General features: G+C 37.5%; 1 protein-coding gene across 4 annotated transcripts in view; it reads left to right on the top strand.

The window, feature by feature from the left end:
- Positions 1-20,240, top strand: part of LOC123828251 (nuclear body protein SP140-like) — a 53,153-nt gene continuing 32,913 nt past the window's right edge. For all 4 annotated transcript variants that reach the window (XM_045853076.1, XM_045853058.1, XM_045853067.1 and 1 more), the window contains exons 1-4: positions 1-134; positions 9,404-9,566; positions 10,653-10,821; positions 18,424-18,507. In XM_045853076.1, the coding sequence (XP_045709032.1) occupies positions 103-134; positions 9,404-9,566; positions 10,653-10,821; positions 18,424-18,507 (448 nt within the window). In that variant the 5' untranslated portion in view covers positions 1-102. The remainder of the gene's footprint in view (positions 135-9,403; positions 9,567-10,652; positions 10,822-18,423; positions 18,508-20,240) is intronic.

The raw sequence follows: 20,240 nt of genomic DNA, 5'->3' as shown, positions 1-20,240 counted from the left end.
TCTGGGTGATTCACACTTTTCCGGGTCAGGTCTAGACAGCCACACTGGGATCAGGCTGAGGACTCCGAGGGATGAGACCCAGGCAGGACCTGGGGCGAGAAGATGGCCAGTGGGGGCAGTAACCTCAGCATCAGGTCAGTCTCTGTGTACCTTCCTTTAATTTCCTCTCTGGCTGTGCTGCTGCTTTAGTGCCTGTCGTTAGACACTCAGCGAGACCTGGACCTTAGTCCTGCTTTACATGTACACTCATGTGCAGTGTAGTGGAATGCAGGAATGTGTAGTGAGAAAATTGGGTCTTTAAACTGCAGAGGGGCAGCCTCTGGTGTGAGTGCAGTGGCCGCAGCCCACAGGACTCTTACACCTACCGCGTTGCTGTGGAGCCACCTGAGCTCCGCTGTGCTTCCTGCTGATTTGAGAAAGGGATTTGTTATTTTCTCATAACTTCTGTACACTCTCATTTTTCCCAGGCCTCCTCTTGGTTATTTTAAATACAATAGTTTAAAACCTATAAAATTCAGGGTATCCACTGGACTTATTTTCAATCACCAGTAAGTGTGGTCACTTATCTGACATGTGAATGGACCTCTAGAAGGAAAATGCTAGAAACCCATTTTTTCTCTAGTAATAGGTTCAGAAACAATATTACTTAATACATTTAATTAAGAACTTTTTTTTTAAAGATTTTATTTTTATTTATTTTTAGAGAGGGAAGGGAGGGAGAAAGAGAGTGAGAGAGAAACATCAATGTGCGGTTGCTGGGGGTCATGGCCTGCAACCCAGGCATGTACCCTGACTAGGAATCGAACCTGCGACACTTCGGTTCACAGCCCGTGCTCAATCCACTGAGCTGGATTGAGCTGGATAAACCAGCCAGGGCTTAATTAAGAACTTTTAATAAAAAAGATATGCATTATAAATTTCAAATGACATGGATGTATGTAAAGGGAAAAAGTGCTATTCACCGCCCACCCCCTGCTGCTTCCAACCCTGGTCCTGTTCGGGTTGTGGACCACAGCCTCCCAGAACTTTTCCTGTACATTGACACATATAATTTATCTTCCTAAATACATAACTGTGTCTTGCTTTTTAATAAATGGCATAATGTTATATATGCCATTCTGTATTTTACATTTTCACTTATTTTAATATTAAATATCTTAGACATCTTTTAACTCTAATAAACATATAGGTCCTCCTCATTGTTTTGATCAGATACACACTATTCCAAAGGCATGTTGTGCCATGTTTTCTAAGCAATTTTGCCTTCCATTGACTGATATTTAGTTGTTTTTCAATTGTTCTCTTTTGTCAAGAAGCTGTGTAAACAGCTAGTATATATAATTTGCATGTATATATATAAGCCTTTGGCTCGTGTCAAACCCCAAAAGTTGGAGTGTTTGAAACAAGGGGTGTAATATTTGCTTTTCATAGATCCTGCCAATTTGCCTTTCAGTGTAGCTGAACCGATACATCCTCACATCAGAACAAGTGAATCATGCCATCTCCCCACACCCAAACCCTGCAGAGGTGGTGGGTAAAAAGTCACATCTTGTTTTAAGTCACATTTTCCTGATTACATGGGGGGGTTGAATATTTTTCATCTTTATTGGCCATTAAAATGGCCTTTTCTATGAAATGCTTGCTCATTTATTGCCAATGTTATTCTGTTGACGTTGGAGTAATATGTACTATGTATGTTTCTAAGGACTCCTTATTCATTGTATTTCTTCTATCTTCTCCTCTTTTTCTTCCCTCTCGGGTTATAATAACATTTTATTACTATGCTTTTGCTAGCATATTAATTCAACTTTTACATTGAATTTGTGACAAACATTTTCTCGACACAAAATTATCTTTTGACAGTTTCTGAGGTCTGATCTACCAGTTTCTGGGCTAACCTGAGGAATTGTCTGGGTTGAATTCTTTCAGGAGGCTCATAAGGGGAGACTCCTTTTCTTGCCTTTCCTAGGCCTTAGAAGCCATCAGCATTCTTGGCTCATGGCCCCTTCCTCCACCTTCAAGGCCAGCAACACAGCATCTTCAAATTTCTTTCTGACTTTAACTTTTCTGCCTCCCTCTTCAACTTATGAAGTCCCTGTAATTACCCTGGACTCACAATGATTAATTTCCCCTTAATACGATCCTTAACTTTTCCTTTTCTTATTGAAGTGTAATAGACACATAACATACTAATTTTGGGTGCTACAAAAACGTAATAATTCAATATCTGTTTCTATTGCAAAATGATCAACACAGTAAGTCAATATCCATCGTCACACAGTTACACAAATATTTTTTTTGTGATTAGAACCTATAAGATTTATTCTCTTAGCAACTTTCAAATACGTAATTCAGTATTATTACGTATAGTTTCTATGCTGCCATGTCATTACCATGACTTATGTATTTTATAACTGGCAGTGTGCACCTTTTTACCAACCTTACCAATTTTCCCCACCCCCAACTCTGTACTTTTGGCAACCACAAATCTGCTCTCTGTAACTATGTGCTTCCCTTTTGCTTGTTAAATTTTGTTTTAGATTCCACACGTAGTGAGATCACATGCATTTTTCTCCTCTGTCTGACTTATTTCACTTACCATAATGTTCTTGTAGTTCTTTCTTATTGTTGTGAATGACCATGTATTCATTCATTTTTACAGCTGAATAATATTCTACTGTATACATACACAACATTTTCTTTATCTGTTCACACATCCATGAACATTTGGTTTGTTTCCATATCTTGGCTACTTTAAATAATGCTACAGTGAACACAGAGGTACTGCATCTCTTCAAGGCAATGTTTCCATTTTCTTCAAAAAATACCCAGAAGTGGAACTGCTGGATTACATGGTAGTTCTATTTTTAATTTTTGGAGGAAACCCCATATTGTTTTTCCTAGCATCTGCACCAATTTACATTTCCTCTAACAACACTATGATTCTGTTTTCTCTTTCATCCTCATCTATGCTTATTGTTTCTTGTCTTTTTGGTAATAGCCATTCTAACAGGTGTGAGGTGGACTTCTTTTAAAATGTTTTTAGTAGCTGTCTGGAGTTCATGCTATACAATTTATGCCACTTCACCTGTAGTGCAGGCACCTTAAAATAAACAGAATATTACCAAATCCTTCCTTCCATTCCTCATGACATTGCTGTCATTTGTTGCACTTATCTACATGCTGTCATCACCACCAGTTTCAGTCTCTCGAGATGTCTGGGTTTTCTGTCTGCTGCTGGACTGCCTTCCTGAATTTCTCTTTAATGTCTCCAGGATTGGATTCATTGCCTTCTCATTTTCACACCTTTCTCATTACTGGGTTACTTTTCTGTGATTTTGTAATCCACCTATTGAGTTTTTCTAAAAATGGGAATGTGTTGCACAGTATTGAACATTAAATAAATATATAAACAAGTCACACTTATAGAGAATTTTTTGTGAGGTATTAATGTACAAAACAAATTTGATGTAACATAACAATGTATGATGCAGAGAAAGAAAACCATAATATAATAAGTGATTTTAAAAATCCTTGTAACATACTGGTAGGTTATAGTTTTCAGTAGAGAAAGTTATATGCTTAGAGACCATTTAGGGAAGTAGACATGCAAGGTTATTAGAATGGATTATGCCAGAGGCCTGAAGGCGGCAAAGCACATGAGAACAAAGAGATGTGGTTGAAAACAAGCAAAACATAAAATTAAAATAGCAACTGCATAAAAATTTAAGAACATATATAAAGCTGCATTTCAGAAATTTGTGTATATGTATTAGCATGCACATAAAGAAAAATTTAAAATGTTTGAAAGCATACCCAAAATGGAAGTTTGCAAAATAAAATGTCTCAGTCTTACACATCCTGATTCACTCTGAGAATTCGAAGGTTGCCTCTACAAGCTCTGTGTCTGGACAGATGTCTCTAGCTGTTTTTGCCATCATTATCCCATAGGAGGCCAGTTTTTAAATTTTTTGGAAACTTCTTAAATATTTCTCTTTGTTCTTTAGGTATTGTTATTTAAAAAATGATGTGCTTTGGCTTAGTTCTTTAAAAAATTTTTTTTCTAAATATCCATCTGTGCCCTTTAAAAAATCATGCCCTTCTACTCTGGTATCTCCTTAAATAATTCCCTTGATATGCTCCTCCTCTGTGGTTTTCTCATACTGGTTTCTTGAGTCAAAGTAGGTAGCTCTAATACCACCTACATGAATTCTAACCCTCTTATATTTTCCCTCAGATTTACTTTTCCCCCTTTTAACTTGTTTATTTATACTCTAGGAAATCTCAGCTGTTTTACAACCATTTTAGTACATTTAAGAAAATATTTAAAAATTAGTTTAAAAATATCTAACCACTACTTTCTTCTCAGTTATGTTTTTTTTTCTCCTGCATCTTGTGGTACAGTATGTATTCTCAAAACTCTAAAAATATTAGAGTTTTTAAAATCTTTCTCTTGCTTACAACAATATCATTGTTTCTCCTGGGGTAACTTCTTTCTCTTTTTAATGTTATTCTTTCTTTAGTTTATTGTGGAATTTCCTCAAATTAGTGTTGATCTCTAGTTAACCTCTAGTTAAGTACCTACTTAAGAGAGGGTCTAAAAATCAATCAATATGAATTAAATATTAAAGAGAATAAAGATGAAAAACCATGTGAATAGCTCAGTAGATGCATTTGATAATACTTAATAATAAAACTCTCAGCAAACTAGGAAGAAACATAACTATTCTGTTATACATATATATGTACAAAAATGTACAGAATATGTCATACTTAATGGTGATACTGAATGCTTTTTCTCTGAGATTGAAAACAAGATAAAGAAGGTTACTCTTACTACTTCTCTTCAACGTTATATTTAAACTCCTAACCACTGTAATAAGAGAAGAAAAAGAAATAATTTTGCTGGAAAGGAATAAGTAAGAGTTTTATCTGGCAATGACGTGAATATTTTCTATAAAATCCAAAAAGAACCTACAATATTTTATTAGAACTAGTAAGATAATTTAGGAAAGTTGTGTATACATGGTTAATGCTTTTCAGAACCAATTCTAATGATTAACAAGAATAGCAAGCAATTTAAAAAGCAATACCATTTAGAGCAGGAAAAACATAACTAGTGGTAGTTTTCATGACAATGTGGGTGACTTCTGTACTGAAAACTATAAACACTGATAGGCAAAATGAAAGAAAGCTGAGTAAATGGAGTGTTAAAGGATTGTAAAGCCAGTATTATTAACATATCAGTTCTTATCAGCTAAATGTATACCCGATAAACACTCCAAAAACTTTTCATGTAGAAATTGACAAACTGATTATAAAAGAGATGTGGAAAGCTTAGGACTTAGAAAACCCAAGACAATATTTCCCTAATTTTTAGAAATATATTTTATTGATTATGCTATTACAATTGTCCTATTTTTTCTCCACTTTATTCCTCTCCACTCTGTACTCCCCTCCCACCATCATTCCCCCAACTTAGTTCATGTCCATGGGTTGTATATGTAAGTTCTTTGGCTTCACCATTTCCCATACGATACTTAACCTCCCCCTGTCTATTTTGTACCTATCATTTATGTTTCTTATTCCCTGTACCTGTTCCCCATTCTCCCCCCTCTACCTCCTCATTGATAACTCTCCATGTGATCTCTATTTCTGTGAATCTGTTTCTATCCTAGTTGTTTGCTTAGTTCATTTTTGTTTTTGTTTTTTTTTAGGTTCAGTTGTTGATAGTTGTGAGTTTGTTGTAATTTTACTGTTCATGTTTTTGATCTTCTTCCTTTTCTTAGATAAGTCCCTTTAACATTTCATGTAATAAGGGCTTGGTGATGATGAACTCCTTTAACTTTACTTTTCCTGGGAAGTATTTTATCTGCCCTTCCATTCTAAATGAGAGCTTTGCTGGATAAAGTAATCTTGGATGCAGGTCCTTGCCTTTCATGGCTTTGAACTCTTCTTTCCAGGCCCTTCTCTCAGTATTTTCAGAGGTTTCCATATACAGTTGCACAATGTAGCAATGTGGGTTGCACTGCCCTGGCAAATACCTAAGGCTCCACCCCTTACTAAGTAACAGGTGTGCTAAGACAAAAAAAATATGACCCAAATGAAATAACAGATCAAAGCTCCAGGAAAAAATACAACTAAGTGAAGAAGAGATAGCCAACCTATCAGACACACAGTTCAAACACTGGAAATCAGGATGTTCACAGAAGTGGTTGAGTATGGTCACATAATAGGGGGAAAAGTGAAGGTTATGAAAAGTGAAATAAAGGAAATTGTACAGGAAACCAACAGTGATGGGAGGGAAACTGGGACACAAATCAACAGTTTGGACCAGAAGGAAGTAATATACATGCACCCAGAGCAGAATAGAAAAAAAAAATCAAAACAATGATGAGAGGCTTAGAAACCTCTGGAATGACTTTAAATGTTCAAACATCTGAATCATAGGGGTGCCAGAAGGAGAAGAGAAAAAACAATAAATTGAAAACTTAATTTGAAAACATAAGGAAGGAAATCTTCCCCAGTCTAGCGAATAAAATAGACTTCCAGGAAGTTCAGGAAGCTCACAGAGTTCCAGAAAAGTTGAATCTAAGGAAGCACACACCAAGGCACATCATAATTACATTACCCAAGATTAAAGAGGAGAGAATCTTAAAAGCAGCAAGAGAAAAGGAGGCAGTTACCTACAAAGGAGTTCCCATAAGACCATCAGCTGATTTCTCTAAAGAAATCTTGCAGGCAAAAAGGGGCTGGAAAGATGTATTCAAAGTCATGAAAGGCCAGGACCTACATCCAAGATTACTCTATCCAGCAAAGCTCTCATTTATTTATTTATTTTTTAAAAATTTAATTGTTGAAGTACAGTTTTAAAGCTCTCATTTAGAATGGAAGGGAAGATAAAATGCTTCCCAGAAAAGGTAAAGTTCTAGGAATTCATCATCACCAAGCCCTTATTTTATGAAATGTTAAAGGGCTTATCTAAGAAAAAGAAGATAATAAAAAATATGAACAGTAAAACAATAAACTCACAACTATCAACAACTGAACCTAAAAAAAGAAGAACAAAAACAAACTAAGCAAACAACTAGGACAGAAACAGATTCACAGAAATAGAGATCACATGGAGGGTTATCACTGGGGAAGGGTAAGGAGGTGAATGGGGGAAAAGTACAGGGAATAAGAAGCACAAATGGTAGGTAAAAATTAGACAGGGGGAAGTTAAGAATAGTATGGGAAATGGAAAAGTCAAAGAACTTATATGTATGACCCATGGACATGAACTAAGTGAGGCAGAATGTAGGTGGGAGTGGGTGTTTAGGGTGGAGGGGAGAAAAATAAAAGGGAGATAAAATTGGACCACTGTAATAGCATAATCAATAAAATATACTTTAAAATAATAAAAATACAGAGTAGAACACAACTTTACAAAATTATTTTCTGATGCATGTTGGGTAGTAGGAAGTCCCAGTGATTATCTTCTGGTATGAGAAAATAGAGCTTATGAATCTTTATAATGTTTAGAAATGCAAAATATTGAATAAATATTATTGTCAGAACAATAAAGTGACTTATTAAGAAGTAGAATACAGACTCAGGTTTGAAATTACTTTCACAGGAAACAGCAGCAATTTCTGAAACTTAAGTGTGTATAAATATTTACTATATGCAACAATAACATAGATAGGTTTATATTAACACAAAATAAAAGCCCCAGGAGAAATGATCAATATTCTTTTTCTTTAAAGATTTTATTTGATTTTAATTTTTATTTTTAACTTTTTTTTATTGTTGTTCAAGTACAGGTTTCTCTATTTTACCCTGACCATGCCCTTGGCCCCAGCCATCCCCACTTCCCATCCCTGATCCTACCCCTGGTTTAGTTTCATCCATGTGTCCTTTATAGATGTTCCTGAAAACCCTTCCTCCTTTTCCCTCATTACACCCTCTGGTTACTCTCAGTTTGTTCTTAATTTCAATGTCTCTGGTTATATTTTGCTTGTTTTTTTTTTATTAGATTCTACTTATAGGTAAGATTGTATGGTATATGTCTTTCACCGACTGGCTTATTTCACTTAGCATAATGCTCTCTGGTTCCATCCAAACTGTCACAAAGGGTAGGAGCGCCTTCTTTCTTTAGAGAGGGGAAGAATGGGAGAAAGGGATAGAACTATCAATGTGTGGTTGCCTCTCACACGTCTCCTACCGGGAACCTGGCCTGCAACACAGACATGTGCCCTGACTGGCTTTCAATCCAGAAACTCTTCGGTTTGCAGTCTGGTGCTCAGTTCATTGAGCCACACCAGCCAGGGAAAATTATCGATATTCTTGTGGAAACCCTAGTGTAACAGAAAGGAGGGGGCTGAATGGTATAAAAGACGCCCCTTTTTCTCCAGGGGTTCCTCCCCACCTACTGGGTTCATTTTGCCCGCCGCCTGAGGAAAGATGTCTCTTAATACCAGAGATCAGTGAAAAGGAAAAGAATTTATTATTTATTTGAAATAATACAAACTAAAGTTCCCCACAAATGCACACAGTCCTCCAGACACCCTCCACATGGCAAAAGGGAGCACTTCCAAAGCCTCATGGTCCTGACTCTCACCCAAGCTGCATGGTCCCAACCAAGACACCAAAGCCGCGTGGCCCTAAACAGATGCATGGTCCCGAAAAGAGAGACACCCAATGGCTGCCATGCCCCCGTTTAAATTCCAGCGCCAATCTTCCTCTGCAGTTCCATTTCCAGCTCTTCTTGTAATTGGCCACAGCTGCCAGCATTCTGGGGAGGTGTGGCCCGGTGGTGTGGAGCCAATTATCTCCAAGCTCTTCTGGGCCCTATTACAAATCCCTATTTGGGGCTTCCCTCTTGGCTGCACCCTGTTACACTACTTTATATGTTATCAGACCATTATTAAACCATATCTTATCTATTATAAGTTAATTTTATATGCATATATTTCTCTGAATAGTGTTATATCAGAGAGTAGACACCTAGCTTTGATCTTTCTGAGACTTACTTTCTCTTAGCTGTTAATTAAGAAGCATTTTCAAAGTTAGATTTTCAGTTTTTTATTTTCCATTCCTGTGTTCATTTTGATTTTACATGAATTTAAATTTTTTAATTAAGAATATTTCAAATATGGTAAGATGCCTTGATAATGGATTTGATAAGGACAGACTGGAATGAACTTTTCCAATCCTGTGCTTCTCTTTCTGTTTCTCCATGCTTCCTTCAATTATATTTGTGTCTATTGCTTCAATTCCATTTATTCAGTTCTCTACTCAGGACCACTTATTTTACATACATTGGTTCTTCACAGCCTGTCCTTTGTATATAAAGTGTTACAGCCTCCACAAGGATCCCAGAATCTTGATGACCATTTTATCACAGTATCTTTTCTCCTAGGATGTGTGCAGAAGACCAGAACATAAAAAACAGTCCTATCTATGAAACTGCATTCAAACACTTCAAAACACATAAGCTTGAGATTTCAAAAGCAATAAATAAGTCATTCCCGTTCCTTGAACTCCTTCGTGACCATGGACTCATCACCGATAAAATGTATGAAGTAAGTGAGGTTTATTATGTCATAACTTGGTAAATGCACACCAACAATTACACTTTGATATCCTGGAACCAAATATCAGGGAACCACTAGCCATGTGAGGAGTCTCTTATGCGTGAGGACCTTCTCACATATTGCTGTTAAGTGTTCCTATAAGGTGAAAAGGGAGAAGAGAAGCAGAGCATCACCAAAGACAGTTCAGCTCCTAACTGAAGAAACTGCTCCATGGTGCTTCCTGGAGTAATAGAGTAGCCCTGGAGATGGTCTAATCTGAAGTTGGTGGGCTCCATAGACGTATAATGGCTTGTAGGAATATAGCATAAACTAGAAATTAAAAGGAATTTTAATGAATGGATGAATAAGTTTAATGATTTATTTTAATGAAATAATAATTGACACATTTCATTTCAATGAACATAATGTAAATAATTAGATCTGAGAAGACTGAAATCCACAGAGAATTAATGTCATGTTGGATAAATTTGTAAGCACATGCTTGCTCTTTCTCCAAAGTTTTTGTTTTTATTTCCTTTGGGGAGGGTATTTCTAGAGACTTGGAATTTAGGTTAATTTTAGCAAAATACATAAGTGGAGATACAGAGACACAAATCTCTTTCCCTATGTTTAGGCTTTCTCAATGGTCAAGTTCACAAAAAGAAAGAACTGTTACTGGCTTCTTTGAGTCCTGCCAGGACAAATTAGTTCTGGGGAAGGGACAGGGTTGTCTGCTCTATGGAACAGAAGCTCATCACCTGCTGTCTGTTCCTAAAACATTATTAGTCCAGGCTTTTTAAGGGCCACACATTGTTTAACTTTGAAGCCACCTTTATTCTTCAAAATAACTCCTCCCTCCATCTAATGTAAATGAGGGTGACGAGATCAGATTGGGTTTACAGATGGATATTTTCAAGGAGGAAGGATATCTTGATTCACTTAGTAACCATACAAAAACATAGAAATTTAAAACCCTATGTGAGAAAATACCTATGTAGGGAAATTGTAACATATTATATTCAAAATCACTTTCTGTGCCTCTTCTGTAACTTAGAAGGTTGTATTTATATTTTTCTCCCTTTGATGTTCTTTAAGGATTATCAAGAATCGCATAGAAATCTGGTTCCTTTATGGAGAGTGGTGTACAATGTTCTTAGTGAACTGGAGAAGAAATTTGACATGTCAGTACTGGAAGCAGTGTTCAGCGAGGTCAACATGAAGGAATACCCTGATTTAACTCACATGCGTACATACTTTGAAAATGGTAATTAGGCTTATTATCTACCCTTTGATGCTCATTGCCAATTTTTTAAACAAGTATGTATTGAGTCCCTACCATGTGTCACATACAGTGCTGGGCAGTGGGGTTATAGCAGTTAAGAAAACAGACATATGAGCTTATCAAAGCTTATGATATAATACAGTGCAACACCCACCTGGGGTCTTCTTAAACAGGCGTCTAGACTCACAGGACAACCAGAATCACAGTGACATCAGATTTAGTGAGAAGGATAAATGTCAGGAAACATAGCATCCCAACAGGCAGCATCAGTTGCTACTCCTCTGCGGGACCCCTTGCAGTGCTCCACACAGTAGTCCACCAGGCTGACTACTACCTGCCTCAAGTGAAAGTTTAGCAGTGGGTGCAAAATCCACATTGGCTCAGCAGCACCATGCTCAAGAGAGTCAATGTTTCATGTAACAACTCTATAGTCATAGCTTTCAGAGACCCCATGAGGAGCAGTCAAGGTACAAGAGTCACCATGTTGAAGGAAGAACAAATATGTCTCATAGTTCATGTAGAGTCTCTCCCAGGCCACATGCAAGTACCTATATACAGTCACAAGTCATTTTTCACCCTAAGCAAGGCTTGGCCTAGCAACATGCAAGAGAGGCTACCTTCATTAGGTTTCCAGAATAATGAGTAAGAAAGTTAACTCAAGGGAAAACTTGCTTTTAAAGAAGGACATGGTTGTATTAGCTTTTTCTCCACAAGGGGTGAAACAAACATTTATCAAAAAATCCCTGAACCAATCCCTGAATCCCTGAACCAATTCCTTCCTCAACTACCAGAGACTGTTTTTAACACTATACAAAAGTGACTGAGTCACCACTTTTTCCTGAGACTTATAGTTTATACTTTCCAATTGGTAGTCAGGAAAGAAAATGTCCTCCAATAATTTTTGTTTTGACTTTTATTGTAACACAGTTAGGTATCAACTATGATCTTCAAATAACAATGGAGAATTCACAAGAAAAAATGATTATATGAGCTGAGGAAAGCAGATGCTACAGGAAAAGTCTTACAGTATGAAAGGGCCCCCCATGTGCTAGTACCACATGGACAATGAGATTTCTCATGGAATGGGTAGCAGATTGTGGGAGTTGATTCAAACGAGATAAATTTGAAAAAGATTTTGGAAGGTATGGCACCTAAGGCTAAGGTATCTGAAGTTTATTTACTGGACATTAAAGACATGCTACAAGGGTTGGCAAGATGGTGGAATGAGTGGAAGTCATACTAACCTGCTCCCAGAACCAATCTGGAAATACAACGAAATTGTAAAGAAATTACCCAGAATGAATGACTGAACAATAAGGAGAGAGAAGTATTATAACTTCAGACAGACAGAAGAACCAGTTTCGGCACAACCCATCTACACCTGCACAACAGCATACAAGATGTGGTGAGTGGAGTGACCCTCTTTGGTGGGAAGGACCCACCAAAGAATGACCCAACAATAATCAAAACACAAATACATCCAGAAAGCCAACATAAATGGCATCCCAAGAGCAGCAAGTTCAGGAGATCAAGGAGACTGCACCATTGAGAACCTCATGGGTCTCCTACCATAGGAGTTCAAACCACAAACTCAGGGAGTCAGAACAAATCAATTTAGAAGCAGAAGCTGACAAGAAGAGTCTCACAAACAATGGGAAAACAAAGAAACAAACCCCAAATGACAGAAAAGGAGGAAACCTCAGAAAAAATGCTAAATGAAATAGAGGCAAATCAACTATCAGATATTAAGTTCAAAGCAATGGTTATCAGGAAGCTCAATGAGCTCACAGAGGATTACCAAAAACTACAAAGAAACTACAATGAACTCACTGAAAACTATATCAACATGAAACATGAAAAAGAAACTATTAACAAGAGCCAAGAAGAAATGAAGAATACAATTTCTGAACTGAAGAACAAGTAGAAGGAATCAAAAAGAGTTCATTTGAGGCAGATTATTGAATCACTGAGCTACAGGACACAGCAGAAAAAAGTTCCAGAAAGAGCAAGAAAAGTGAAAAAGATTGAGAAAGACTGAAGAGGTGTTAAGGGAACTGTAGGACAACATGAAATGTAATAATATCCATATAGTAGGGATACCAGAAGGAAAAGAAGAAGAGCAAGGGATAAAAAACCTGTTTGAAAAACTAATGATGGAAAACTTCCCAAATTTGATGTGAGGAAAAGTCACACAAATCCAGGAAACACAGAGAGTCTCAATCAGGAGGAACCCAAAGATGCTCACTCTAAGACACATCATAATTAAAATGGCAACATTCCAAGACAAAGAGAGAATCTTAAAGGCAGCAAGGGAGAAGCAGGAAGTAACATACAAGGGAGCCCCAATAAGGCTAGCAGCTGACTTCTCAAAGGAAATGCACAAGCCAGAAGGGAATGGCAAGAAATATTCAAAGTAACGAAAACGAAAGGCCTGCAAACAAGACTACTTTATCCAGCAAGGCTCTCAATTAAAATGGAAGGTGAAATAAGGAGTTTCCCAGACAAAGGAGGCTGAAAGAATACACCGGCACCAAACAAGCTCTTCAAGGGATGCTAAAGGGTCTGCTTAAAGAAAAGGAAAAAAAAAAGGGAATGAGAGAGAGAGGAACACAGGTACAAAGGAAGTAAAATGGCAATGAATAAGTACCTATCAATAATAACCTTAAACGTAAATGGATTAATGTCCCAATCAAAAGACATAGAGTAGTTGAATGGATAAGAAAATGATGACCCACACATATGCTGCCTACAGGAGACCCATCTCAGAACAAAAGACCTACACAGACTGAAACTGAAGGGCTGGAAAAAATATTCCAAGTAATGGACAGGAAAAAGAAGTTAGCAATACTCATAACAGTATTGCTACCCAAGTAGCCAAAAAGTACCCAAAAAGGGTAGCAGTACTCATATCAGACAAAATAGACTTCAAAGCAAGGACCAAAAAGAAACACAGAAGGACACTTCATAATACTCAAGGGAAGAATACATCAAGAAGACATAAACATTATAAACATATATGAACCAAACATAGGAGTACCCAAAAATATAAGGAAAATTTTGGAGGACTTCAAGAAAGATATTGACAGAAATACACTTATACTAGGGGATTTTAACACCTCACTGTCAAAAATGGGTAGATCTTCTAAACAAAATATCAACAAAGATATTGCAACATTGAACAAAGTCCTAGATCAAATGGACTTAACTGAAATATATATAGAACCTTTCATCTCAGAAGCAAAATACACATTCTTTTCAAATGCACATGGAACATTTTCAAAGACAGACCACATAATAGGACACAAAACAAGCCTCAACAAATTCAAGAAAACTGAAAGCATATCAAGAATTTTCTAAGACCACAAAGGACTGAAATTAGAACCCAACCTCAAGGAAAAACCTCAAAAACACTCAAATTCATGGAGATTGAATAAAATGCTGTTAAATAATGAATGGGTCAAGAATGAGATCAAGGAAGAAATAAAAAAATTTCTGGAAACAAATGAAAATGAATTCATAACAATACAAAACTTATGGGGCACAGTAAAGGCAATCCTGAGAAGGAAGTTCATAGCGAAACAGGCCTACCTAAAAAGGTAGAAACATTTCAAGTAAACAACCTAACCCTACATCTATAAGAACTGGAGGAACAACAACGACAGCCCAGAGCAAGTAGAAGGAAGGAAATAACCAAGATAAGAGCAGGATTAAATGACATAGAGACTAAAGAACAATCCTAAGGATCAATAAATACAGCAGCTGGTTCTTTGAAAAGATAAACAAAATCGACAAGCCTTTAAGCAGACTTTCCAGAAAAAAAGAGAGAGAGGACCCAAATAAAATCAGGAATGAAAGAGGAGAGATTACAACTGATGCCATAGAAATACAAAGGAATAGTAAGAAATCACTATGAAAAACTATATGCTAAGAAAATTTGAAAACCTAGGGGAAATAGACAAATTTCTAGAAAAATATAATCTTCCAAAACACAATGAAGAAGAAGCAGGAAGCCTGAACAGAACAACAGCTGATGAAATCAGAGTGGTACTCAAAAAACTCCCAGCACACAAAACCCCTGGACCAGATGGTTTCACAGGAGAATTTTACAAAGCATTTAAGGAAGAGCTAACCCCTATATTTCAAAGACTGTTCCAAAAAATGCAAGAATATGGAAGACTCCAAAACTCTTTTTATGAAGCCAGCATCATCCTAATCCCAAAACCTGATAAAGACACAACAAGGAAGAAAACTACAGGCCAATATCGCTGATGAACATAGATGCTAAAATCCTCAACAAAATATTGGCAAACTGCATCCAGCAATACATTAAAAAAATCATACACCATGACCAGTTGGGATTCATCTCAGGGATGCAAGGTTGGTACAATATTCATAAATCAATAAATGTAATACATCACATAAACAAAATGAAAGACAAAAGCCACATGATTATGTCAATAGATGCAGAAAAAGCATTTGATAAGGTACAGCACCCATTTAAGATAAAACACTCAATAAAGTGGGAGTTGAGGGAACATTTCTTAACATAATAAAGGCCATATAGGAAAGACCTTTAGCCAACATCATACTCAATAGGCAAAAACTAAAAGTTTTCCCACGAAGATCAGGAACATGATATTTGCTTTCAATACTTCTATTCAACATAGTATTGGGAGTCTTAGCCATAGAAATCAGACAAGAAAAAGAAATAAACAGCATCCAAATTGGAAAGGAGGAAGCAAAACTCATTGTTTGCAGATGACATGATCATCTACATAGAAAAATCCTATAGATGCCACCAAAAACGTACTCAACCTAATAAGTGAATTTGGCAAAACAGTGGGATACAAAGTCAATATTCAGAAATCAAAGGCATTTTTGTGTGCCAACAATGAAATATCAGAAACAGAAATCAGGAATAAAAACCCATTTTCTATAGCAAAAAGAAAAATAAAGTACCTAGGAATAAATCTAACCAAGGAGGTAAAAGACCTGTACTCAGAAAACTACACAACATCGGGGAAAGAAATTAAGGAAGACACAAAAAAATGGAAGCATGTACCATGTTCATGGATGGGAAGAATTAACATCATCAAAATGTCCATACTACCCAAAGCAATTTATAGATTCAATGCAATCACTATTAAAGTACCAATGACATATTTCACAGATATGAAACAAATATTTCAAAAATTTATAAGGAACCATAAACAACCTCAAATAGCTACTGCAATTTTGAGAAAGAAGAGCAAAGTAGGAGGGCTCACAATACCTGATATCAAACTGTATTACAAGGCAACTGTAATCAAAACAGCTTGGTACTGGCATAACAACAGACACATAGACTAATGGAACAGATTCAAAGGCCCAGAAATAAACCCAAGTTTCTATGGTCAATTAATATTTGACAAAGCGGGCAGAAGAATAAAATGGAGTAAAAGTAGCCTCTTCAGCAAATAGTGTTGGGAATGCAAAAAAGAAAAGAAAAAGAAAAAAAAGAAACTCAAGCACCAACTTACACCATACACAAAAATAAATTGAAGGTAGATAAAAAGGCTTAAATATAAGTCATGACACCATAAAAGTCCTAGAGGAGAACATAGAGAGGAAAACTCAGGTATTCCATGCAGCAATATTTTCACCGATATGTCCCCTGGAGCAAGGGACCTAAAGGAAAGAATAAACAAATTTGGACCTTGTCAAAATAAAAAGCTTCTGCATGGCTAAAGAAAAGGCATTAAAATGAAAAGAGAACCAGTCATATGGGAAAACATATTTACCTATGATACCTTGGACATGGATTTGATCTTGCAAATATGTAAAGGACTCACACAACTCTGCTCCAGGAAGACAAACAACTCAATTAAAAAATTGGTAAAGGACTTGAACAGACACTTCTCCAAGGAGGACATACAGAGGGCCCAGAGACATATGAAAAGATGCTGAGCATCGCTAGCCATCAGAGAGATGCAAATTAAAACCACAATAAGATACCACTTCACACAGTGAGAATGGCCATCATAAACAAATAAACAAATAACAAGTGTTGGAGAGGATATGGAGAAAAGGGAGCTCTAGTGCACGGTTTGTGGGAATGCAAACTGGTGCAGCCACTGTGAAAAACAGTATGGAATTTCCCCAGAAAACTAAAAATGGAATTGTCTTTTGATCTGACAATTCCACTGCTGGGATGACACCCTAAGACCCCTGAAACACCAATCCAAAAGAACCTATACACCCCAATGTTCAGAGCAGCACAATTTACAATAGCCAAGTGCTGGAAGCAGCCTAAGTGCCCATCAGTAAATGAATGGATCAAAAAACTATGGTACAGTTACACAATGGAATCCTATGCAGCACAAAGAAAGAAGGAGCTCCTACCCTTTGTGACAGCATGGATGGAACTGGAGAGCATTATGCTTAGTGAAATAAGACAGGTTATGAAAGACATATACCATATGATCTCACCTGTAAGTGGAACCTAATCAACAGAACAAACAAGCAAGCAAACTATAACCAGAGACACTGAAATTAAGAGCAAACTGAGAGTAACCAGAGGGAGGTGGGAGGGGATAATGAGGGAAAAATGGGGAAGGGTTTTCAGCAACATCTATAAAGGACATATGGACAAAACCAAATGGTGGTAAGATAAATGGTGGAAAGTGGGAATGGCTGGGGTCAACAGGAAGGGTGGGGGAAAATGGAGACCACTGTACCTGAACAACAGTAAAAAAAGTTTTAAAAAAGAAAGAGATGCTACAGATTTATAGTTTTATAAGTACAGGTGTATTACCCCAGTAGGTAACCCTGTCCATCCCTGGGCAGTGGGGGGCCACCAGCAACCTAGTTTCTTTGTTCTAATATACCCACCACTGGGATTTTTGGGTTATTCTGTTCCTCCTTATACTTGCTGGGTCACCTCCTTATAGGGCTCCTTGGCTGGTGTCCTGACCTCTTCTCTTTAGCAGCCTTCTGGGTCCCTGGTCTAGGCATCTTGGGGACGTCCTTCAGCATTGCAATGTGCATTCCTTGCTTGTAGCTTCAGAGGATGTTCTACCTTTATTCCTGAGATCTGCCCCATGCCCCAGGATGTTTTTTCTATCTGATTCTACTGAAAAAAACTGTGAGCTCTGATGCCTCTTTGGGAAGTGCATCCACATGACCCAATTAATTACACCTTTCTCTTGCCCAGCCAAAATTTTAAAGCTCTTGAACTTTCTCTTTTATATATGTAGCCACTTATAGGATCTTAGTTCTATTCTGAGGAAATTCCTGATTTTTCCTTACAGTTTGGAAGTGTTATATACTTTCTAAGCCATCTGTAAATGTTTTTTACATAAATAACTGGCTCACGATGTTTTCATGACTCTTTTATCCTGACGTTTGGGAGTCGCTCCTTTGTATGGGAAACATAAGGGCTCCCTTGTTGAGGGTTCTCTTTTCTGTCCCAGGGATGATGTGCATTTTCCTATCAGGGTGAGGACCCTGAATTTTGAGTAACTGGAAGGCTGAAAATTCCTAAATGTGCAAATTTGAGATGACGCTGTGATGGAGATCTCTAATTTTTCTTCTCTCTCTCTTCAGGTATCCAGCAGAAAATTTATCACCAAGCAAGTGATGGGAAAAAGCTTACAGCGAACCCCAACACCCAACTAAGCCTTGAACAAGGTGATTGCAAAGACTGGTTATCATCTGCTAAGAAGAAAGGAGAGAGGGAGGTGGGCCCTGAGTCCTGAGTTGTTTTGAGGAATCAGGGGGAGAAATGCTGAGGAGCCTGGAGAAGTCAGGGAGGGGTGTTCATATGAGAATCTGACCAGAAACCTATCCTGGAGTAGTAGTTGTGCTGAGACCAAAGGCTCAATACCCAGGACAAAGAAACATAAACCCAGTGGGTCAGGAAACCACATTTAAAAAGAATTGTGACCTGGAAGTAATTATGAAATAGAAAGACCCAGTAGGAGAAGATCAGTGGGAAGCTGTGATGGGCTAAGAACTGTGGGCACAAGGTCAGATATGAGAGGAAATCCTTGATAATGCCAGAAGAAGGAACTTGTTTAAATGTGGGGCGTGCTGTTCAAGAGCAGAAACATTGAAGAATATGGGCAGTCATATAAGGAGAGAAGAAGGGAAGTGATAAGATGTGCAGGAGAGGATGGTTGTATTTCGAGAGAGAAAAAGACAGGAAATGAAAGACAAGAGAAAGGGGTAAAGGACACAATGAAACAACCATATTTTGAGCTCACTTATTGAATATTTACTCTGGCAGTTGTGGGCTTGGTGCTCACAGCTGCCCTTCAGGCGATGGTATCACTCTCTTCCCATTTGCAGAAAGGGAGACTGAAATCTAGAGAGACTATGTATGCAGGTGGCTCAGGGTCAAATGAGCAGGATGAACCCAGGCTCTCTGAACCCAGGTCCTATGTTCTTAACCCATACACTTAATTCTCATGGAAAGGCTGAGAAGACAGTAAACACACGTGAAGAGGGAGGGTGTGGTATGAATTGGGGTGGGGTTAGCAGACATGATTTAATAGGAAGTAAGGTAAGGCCATCATTCAAAGGCATCTCTAAGGACAAAAATAGATTCACTATGCCCAGGGTTGAACTGAAAAGCTATCTCCAGTACCGAGTGGCTCATTTCAGTAAGATGTCCTGACTGGCATCAAGGATGCAGCTGATGGCAAAAGTCAGGTGGGATCCTCCAGGTCCAGATGGCCTATATATTAATACCTGGGGTGAGGGGATCTTCAAGTCCTACTTTATAGAGATTAAAATGGGATTAGAGGAGAATGGCACAGCCCATACTTCGATATTTGTGATAATTCATAAATAGTTCATTGAATGGCAGAAACCTGTAGAATGCTTTCAATTAACAACAGAGCTGTACAGTACATAATCCATCATGTGTAAATGTGATTCAAGCCCAGACTCTCAAGAAGCTTAAACCAATGGCCATCTGCGATTGCCTTGAGGCAACCAGGATAATCTGTGGCTACTAGAAATGGACTGTTGATGTCTATCATGTATTGAACTAATACCCATAGAGCATGGCCTATTTTCTTATGTATGTATAAAATAAAAGGATTATGATAATATGATAGATGGCTGTTGAGAGAATACTTTCAGATCATGAATACCTCTGCAATTTGTTCATTCCATGAGGGTGGCTCTAAGATATTTAATGTAGTAAAATGTGGGAAGGCTATTACAGAAAAGTTTGACATCCATTATCTTTAACACTCAGTTAATTCTATATATCCTCTTATCTTTTAGTAATTGGTCTTGAGTAATTTTGGATACTCTGTATCCAAATGGGGATACATTTCTTTACACAATGTTTTTCTTTAGCCAATAGATTGACTGAGACAATAGCCTGTTGTTTTACAAACTTGGAGTTTTTA

Source organism: Phyllostomus hastatus, unplaced genomic scaffold (assembly GCF_019186645.2).
Source record: "Phyllostomus hastatus isolate PE091 unplaced genomic scaffold, TTU_PhHast_1.1 phas_contig_137, whole genome shotgun sequence".
NCBI classification, from domain to species: domain Eukaryota; kingdom Metazoa; phylum Chordata; class Mammalia; order Chiroptera; family Phyllostomidae; genus Phyllostomus; species Phyllostomus hastatus.
This window is presented reverse-complemented; position numbering and strand designations above follow the sequence as displayed.